General features: G+C 35.3%; 1 protein-coding gene across 3 annotated transcripts in view; it reads left to right on the top strand.

The window, feature by feature from the left end:
- Positions 1-8,288, top strand: part of CCDC138 (coiled-coil domain containing 138) — a 117,617-nt gene that overhangs the window by 48,197 nt on the left and 61,132 nt on the right. For all 3 annotated transcript variants that reach the window (XM_012731533.1, XM_012731532.1, XM_012731534.1), the window contains one exon: positions 603-767. In XM_012731533.1, the coding sequence (XP_012586987.1) occupies positions 603-767 (165 nt within the window). The remainder of the gene's footprint in view (positions 1-602; positions 768-8,288) is intronic.

The raw sequence follows: 8,288 nt of genomic DNA, 5'->3' as shown, positions 1-8,288 counted from the left end.
GCTTCTTGGATGTCTACTTTCATCTCCTTCTTCAAATTAGGGAAGTTCTCTTCTAATATCTCTGTGAATATTTTCTCTTCCTTGGCCTTTCTCTTCGCCTTCTGGGATACCTATAACTCTGATATTTCCTTTCCTAATGGTGTCATATAGCTCTTGAAGTGTTTCTTCAATCCTTTTCCTTTTTACTTCACTTTCTTTTTCTTTTTTAATGCTCTTTGTGTCTGTGTCTTTGAGGGTGCTGATTCGTTCTTCCGAATTTCACTTTTGAAGTCTTTACTTTTGTTGAGTTAATCTCTCAAAGCCACTTTTATTTTCAGTGTTAGCAAACTTGGATGAACAATTTTTGTGAAAAATCCCTATTTTGGTAATAAAGTTCATTTCTTTCAATTTCCTAATTATGGGCTTTCTTCCTTTTTCTCTCCTAACATTTATGTTTTAAATACTAATTGAAGGTGTTCGATTTGGGATTTTATTTCGAAAACACTTTGTCATTCAACATATTAGTAAGTTACTTTAGATAAATTATAACAAATTTAAGCTTGCCTTTGTTGTTTTGTGAGGGTATGAATTGATTTATGTTTGACTTTACTTTTCCCATGTAGACACCACTCAATGCACAAGCTTATGAACTTTTAACTGTCTTCATGGACTGGATTTCAGATCATCACCTGAGCAAACTGAAAAATGAAGAGTGTGGAGCAGATAGCGAAAAGCCACTGCACAAATTTCCTTCTCAGAGAAATGATATTCAGGAAAAATGTGTAAAGGTTTGTTTCTTTTTACTTTTAAGTATATAACTTATTAAACAAGAGGGTTATAAAGTAAAAACATGATACATTTTAAGAGAAAACAGTTGAAAGTTGTTTTGATAGAAAGTTGACTATAACCAATGATTCTAGAAGAATTTATTTCATAATTAAAATTAATTTATATTTGTTTTTTCCTAAAATAATGGGAATATCTTTTAAAATAATAGCAGAAATTAAGAACACATTCCAACGAAGGAAAAATATTTGTATATTAGAGTTAGGTAAGTAATTGGTGATATGAATAAAAACCGATTCACATAATTTTAGGATTCTAAGCCATCTCATGTCATTTCAACTTGACTTCTGTCATGAAGAGATAAAAAGTGTATTTTGAAGGGGCCTGTCATTACCAAAGATTTCTAAATTTCAGTCATTAATCTGGATATTGGTACTCATGACTAGTTGTTAGTATAAATGTATTGCCACAGTAAATACATTAAAACTTTGAGGAGTAGATATCTGAAGCTGTTTAGTTTAATATTCTTGGAAATAATTCATGTTGACTAGTTATAGCCAGGGCTTTGTTTTTGTATATTATTTTCAGTTTTTCTCATTATCTGAGTACTTTCCTTTAAGTAGCTTTTGTGTTAAGACAAAATAATGACCTTTAAGATGTTTACATTTACAAGTTACTATGTTATGTTACATGGCAAAAGAGAATTATAGCTGCTAACCTTCCAGTAGAGATTAACCAGGATTATGTACATAAGATCTTGAAATTAGACAAAAGAAGTGGAAGAGTAGGTCAGAATCTACTTTGCTGGCTTTGAAGAGAAAAGGATCGGATCACAAGAGTGGTTTTTAGAAGCTAAGAATTACTTTCAGCTGACAGCCAGCAATGACAGTGATAATTCAGTCCTACAACCAAAAGTAACTGAATGTTGCCAGCAACATCAGTGAACCAAGGGAAAAAAGGTATCCTCCCACTCCCATAGGCTCCAGAGAGGAACACAGCTCTGCTGAAAGCTTGATTTGAGCTAATTGAGACTCATGTTAGACTTCTAACCTATAGAACTCTAAGATATGCGAAAGGGTTTTATAGGACATCTTCAAGTAATCTAGAGGGCAGGAGGAAAAGAGAGGGAAAAGGGTAGAAAGGTTATTTATTTATTTTCTTTCATTAAAAAAACATAATATATATAGTTTATTTTTACATCATTTTGTGCATTTATCCATCTCAGTTGTAATCCCCTTGGGCTTCCCATCACCATATCACCCATGTGCCATCACCAAAGTCCAGTGCATTTCCCTCCCTCCATTGTATTTGATCCCATTCCCCACTCCAGCCCCATAAATTTTCTCTGGTACATAACTGTTCATTATTATTATTTTCTCGCCTGGCCCATTATACTCCTGCTATGAGTGGAACCATTTGATATTTTTCCTTTTCCTTATGGCTTATTTCACTAAGGATGATCTTCTCCAGCTCCATCCATGTTGCTGCAAAATACATGTGTTTCTTTTTTTTTTGGTTACTGAGTAATATTCCATTGTGTATATGTACCACATCTTTTTGATCCAGTCATCCATTTTTGGACATTTGGGCTGTTTCCATGTCTTTCCAATTGTAAATAAGGCAGCAATAAACATGGGGGTGCAGGTATCTTTTTGAATCAATGTTTTTGTGTCTTTTGGGTAGATACCTAGGAGTGGGATTGCTGGGTCATATGGAAGCTCCATGTTTAGCAATTTGAGGAACCTCCAAACAGTTTCCCATAGTGATTGTATTAGTTTGCATACCCACCAGCAGTGCAGGAGAGTTCCTTTTTCTTTACATCCTCACCAACATTTGTTGTGCTAGTTGTTTTAAGATGTGCCATTCTCACTGGGGTGAGGTGGTATCTCATTGTGGTTTTAATTTGCATATCTCCCTTACTACAAGTGATGTTGAACATTTTTTCATGTGTTTGTTGGCCATCTGCATTTCCTCTTTGGAGAAGTGTCTTTTTAGCTCTTCTGCCCATTTTTTGATGGGGTTGTTTATTTCTGTTGGGTTTCATCAGTTCTTTGTATATTTTTGTGATCAATCCTTTATAGCTAGTTTTGTGTGAGAAAATTTGTTCCCAATCAGTGGGATGTCTGTTTGTCTTTTGTAATGTTTCTTTTGCTGTACTGAAGCTTTAACTTGATGTAGTCCCATCTGTTTATCCTTGCCTTCACTATTGTTGCAATGGGTGCTCTGTCTTTAAAGATGTTGCTGAAGTATATGTCATGAAGTGTTTGGCCCATCTTTGCTTCTAGGTATTTTATGGTTTCTGTTCTTATGTCTAGGTCTTTAATCCACTTCGAGTTGATTTTTGTGTATGGTGTGAGATAGGGATCTAGTTTCATCTTTTTGTATGTAGCCTCCCAGTTTTCCCAGCACCATTTGAACAAACTTTCTTTGTTCCATTGTATCTTCTTTGCTACTTTGTCAAAGATTAGCTGTCCATATGCCTGTGAGTTTATATCTGAGTGTTCTATCCGAATCCACTGGTCTGTATGTCTGTTTTTGTTCCCTTACCATGCAGTTTTGATTATTATAATTTTGTAAAATAGCTTTAAGTTTGAGATTGTAATGCTTCCATTCTGTTTTTTCTCAGTCATGAGAGTTTTGGCTCTTCGAGGTCTTTTGTTGTTCCATATGCATCTCATCAACATTTTTTCTATTTCTTTGAAGAATGTCATTGAGACTTTTATTGGATGGCATTAAATCTGTATATCGCTTTTTGGTAGGATGGCCATTTTGATGATGTTAATTCTCCCGATCCATGAGCAGGGGATGTCTTTCCAGTTCATGGTGTCTTCTTGAATTTCTTTTAACAGTGTTTTGTAATTTTCTTTGTAAAGGTCTTTTAACTCTTTTGTAGGTTGACTCCCAGTTTCTGATTCTTTCTGTTTTAATTGAAGAGGGGATGGTTTTTAAAATCTTGCTTCTTCTGATTAGTTGTTTGTGTATGGGAAGGCCTCTGACTTTTGTGTGTTGATTTTATATCCTGCTACCTTGCTAAACTGACGGATGGTTTTGATTAGTTTTTAGACTTTTCCATGTAAATTGACATTTCATCTGCAAGTAAGGAAAGTTTTACTTCTTCTTCCCCTAGTTGGACTCCTCGTATGTCTTTCTTGTCTTATTGCTCTGGCTAGAACTTCCAATGTTATGTTGAAGAGCAGTGGCAATAGTGGACACCATTGTCTTGTTCCTGATCTCAAAGGAAAGGCTCTCAGCTTTATGCCATTGAGGATAATATTGGAGGTGGGTTTGTCATATATGGCTTTTATCATGTTGAGGTATGTTCCTTCTATTTCGAGTCTTTTGAGGGCCTTACATATAAATGGGTGTTGAACTTTGTTGAATGCCTTCTCCACATCTATTGATATGGTTATGTGGTTTTTATTTTTCTGGTGGTTGATGTGATGGATTACATTGATTGATTTTCTGATATTGAACCATCCTTGTGCTCCTGGGATAAAGCTCACTTGTTCACAGTGTATTATTCTTTTAATGCATTGTTGGATTCTGTTGGCTAAGATTTTGTTGAGGATTTTTGCATCGGTGTTCATTAGGGAGATTGGTCGGGAGTTTTCTTTTTTTGTGTTTTCTTTGTTAGGTTTTGGTATTAGTGTGATGCTGGCTTCATAGAAAGTACGTGGTAGTTTTCCTTCTTTTTCAATTTTTTGGATGAGTCTTCACTCTGCCACCATCTTACTGGCTCACCCCTTTTTTTTTCAGGTTATTTAAGTAATAGTAAAGAACTAATTAACTGGACATATAAATTGGAGAAGTTTTTAACAACTGCAGGTAGGATGAATCTGAGAAGTCTACTCTGAGACCAATTATAATCAACCTGTTGAAAGTCAAAGATTCAATCTTGAAATTACTTAGATAAAAGGAACTTTTTAACCTTTTAGGGAGCATGTATAAGAATTATTAGTGAGAGGCCTTGGAGTCTATAGGGATATATACAGAAAGAGCTGAAAGAAAAAAAAAAACCACTGCCAAGATTATAATAGCTGACAAAACTGGATTTCAAAATGGAGAATAAAGTCAGACTTTCCCAGAATAAAAAAGTTTAGGAAGTTTATTATTTTTCGACCTGCCCTGTAAGAAATGCTAAAGAGAACCTTTTGTGTTGGAAAGAAAAGATACTGCACAGCAACCCAAAACTTATGAAAATATACATTTTTCTGGTGAAAGGAAATACATGAAAAATATATACAAATCTCTATTGTGATTTTGGTGCTTATATCCAGTTTTAGTTCTTGCATAGAATTTAAAATAACTAAATCTGTGGTAGGGGTTACATATAAGGTGTAATTTGTGACATTAATAATATAAGTACTTGTGAAAGAATAGAGCTTTTGTGTATGAATGAAGTTTTGTTATTAGGTTAAAAGAGATTCCTTTGACTTTATGTAATCGCAGTGGTAATCACAAAGTATACATGAGAAGAAACTAGAAGTAAATCGAAGCATTATGTATGTAATTCCAGTGGTAATCACAAAGTATACATGAAAAGAAAGTAGAAGTAAATCACTGCATGTCACTACCAATATAAGTATAGTTGTTCATGCTTTCTTTTTTGGTCCATTTGCTTGTAAGATTATTTTCCATCCTTTTATTTTCATTCTGTTTTTATCTTTCATAGCTAAATGTGTTTCCTGAACAGCAAAAGGTCAGGTTTTGTTGCCTGTGACTATGTGTCTTTTTATTGATAAGTTTAGTCCATTTACATTTATAGTTAATGTTGGTATATAGTCATATGCATTTGCCATTTTGCTTGTCTTTCAGTGATTTTATTCCTGGTCTTGTTTTGTTCTTATTTATCCACCTGTCATTTTTCCCTTTATGACTTCTTGTAGTAGTCTTTGAAATGGGGTTTAGTTGTAAAAAAAAAATTGTAGAGTTTCTGTTGCTTGAGAATGTCCTTATTCTTTCTTCATAAATGAAGAACAGCTTTGCAGGATAAAGTATTCTTGGATGGTAATTGCTGTCTTTAAATTTTTTGAATATGTCCTTCCATTCTCTTCTTGCCTTGTCATGTTTCTTTGTAGAAGTTTGATGTCATCCTGATTAGTTTTCCTTTGTAAATTATCTGCTTTTTCCCTCTTGTCAACTTCAACTTCATTATTTTTCTTGGGAGCTTTACTATTATGTGTCTTGCTATATTTTCCCTTTCATTGTGGAAGTTTGATATTCTCCTTGCTTCTTATATGTCTTTTTTAATCTTCTTCTTCATGCTTGGGAAATTCTCTTCAATTACCTCCTTAAATAATTTCTCTGTACTTATGTCTCTCTCTTTCCTCTCCTTTTGGGATACCTATAACTCTTACATTTCTTTTCCTCATAGAGTCAGACAGTTCTTGAAGTTTTTTTTTTTTTTAAAGATTTATTTATTTATTCGTATAGAACTGGGGTACAGGTGAGAGATGCAGAGGGTGAGAGGATCCACCAGAGACAGAGTGGGGAGAACAGGCAGATGGACGAAGTACACTGCTGAGGGGAGCAGCGGGTGGGCCAGGAGAGGTCTGCCTCGCTATGTGGATCTCCTCCTGGGCAGGAGGGCATCGAACTTATGTGGAAGTGGTTTAAGCTTCTTAGTGCTGTGCTTTAACCTGCTGTGCCAACAGGGAGGGCCTGGACTTTTATTTTTAGGGAGGGTTTTGGTTGCTTCTTCTGTTTCCTTGCTGGCAATTGACCTGTTTAGTTGTTCTATTTCTTTTTTATCCAGGTTTAGGTGGTTGTAGAGTTGTAAGAATTAGTCCATTTCTGCAAAATTGTCTAACTTGTTTGCATATAGATGTTCATAGTATTCTCTGATTATTCTTTTGATTTCTGCTGGGTCTGTTGTGATTTCTCCTTTTTCGTTTATGATTCTGTTTATTTGTGCTTTCTCTTGTTTTTTCTTTGTGAGCCTTGCTAGTGGCCTATCTTGTTTATTTTTTCAAAGAACCAACTTTTGTTATCATTGATTTTTTGGATTGTTTTTCTAATATCCGTTTCATTTATTTCTGATTTGACTTTTATTATTTCTTGTCTTCTATTGGCTTTTGGGTTATTGTGTTGTTCTTTTTCCAATTATTTAAGATGGGACATTAGGTTGTTCCAATGAGTTATTTCTTGCTTCTTTATGTGAACCTGTAATGCTATATATTTTCCTCTTCTAACTGCTCTTTATGTGTCCCATACGTTTTGGAGACTTGTCACGTCATTGTCATTCTTTTCCAGGTATTTTCTAATTTCTTCTTTGATCTCCTCATTGATCCAATGGTCTTGCAGTAGTGAGGGTTTTAGTCTCCACATGGTAGGTGGGTTTCTTGCTTTCTTCATATGGTTTATTTCTAGTTTGATTTCTTCATGGTCGGAGAAAATAGTTGGTATGATTTCGATCTTAGTGTATCTATTGATGTTTATCTTGTGACCCAGTATGTGGTCACTCCTAGAGAATGATCCATGTAGATTTGAGATAAATGTGTACTCAGATTTTCTGGGGTGCAGTATTCTATAGATGTCCGCTAGACCCATGTTGTCCAGGTCCTTGTTCAGAGCTTTAGTGTCTTTACTTATTTTTTGTCTTGTTGATCTGTCCATTGTTGAGAGTGGCGTGTTGAAGTCTCCTACTATGTATGTATTCTCTCTGATACACATTTTCATGGATGACAGTAGTTTGCTAACATATTTTGGTGCTCCTTCATTTGGTGCATATATGTTGATTGTTATTTCTTCTTGTTGTATTGTCCCCTTAATCATAATGGAGTGGCCTTCTGTATCTCTTTTAACCTTTTTTAGTTTGAAGTCTATTTGATCTGATATGAGTATAGCAGTTGCTGCCTTCTTTTTTGGCCCATTTGCTTGTAGGATTGTTTTCCATCCTTTTATTTTCAGTCTGTTTTTATCTTTTGTAGTTAGATGTGTTTCCTGCAGACAGCAGAATGATGGCTTCTGTTTTGTTTTTTTTAAGATTTTATTTTATTTGTGCATACAGAATTGGGATACAAGCCAGAGATGTGGAGGGTGAGAGAATTCACTAGAGACAGAGTAGAGTGCAGAACAGGCAGATCAACGAAATACACTGCTGAGGGGAGTAGCAGGCGGGTCAGAAGAGGTCTGCCACGCCATGTGGTCACCTCCAGGGCAGGCGGGAATCGAACTCATGAGGAAGCGGCTTTCGATTCTCAGTGCTGTGCTTTAACCCACTGCGCCACCAGGGAGGGCCGATGGGTTCTGTTTTTAATCCATCCTGCAACTTTGTGTCTTTTAACTGATGAGTTTAAGCCATTTACATTTAGAGATAATATTGACATACTGGCACCTACATTTGCCATTTTGTTCCTTCTGTATTTTTATTCATTGTTTTGATCTGTTCTTGTTCATTCTTCTGTTGGATTTGGTTTGAGGGCTTCTTGTAGTAGTTTTTGGAGTGGGGGTTTAGTCATGATGAAATTGTGGAGTTTCTGTTTGTCTGAGAATGTCCTTATTCTTTGTAGAGGAAGGAGAGC

The sequence above is a fragment of the Condylura cristata genome, unplaced genomic scaffold, assembly GCF_000260355.1.
Source record: "Condylura cristata isolate star-nosed mole 26May11 unplaced genomic scaffold, ConCri1.0 scaffold00031, whole genome shotgun sequence".
Classification (NCBI taxonomy): Eukaryota; Metazoa; Chordata; class Mammalia; order Eulipotyphla; family Talpidae; genus Condylura; species Condylura cristata.
Note: the sequence above shows the minus strand (reverse complement) of the source record. Positions and strands in the feature narration are given on the sequence as shown.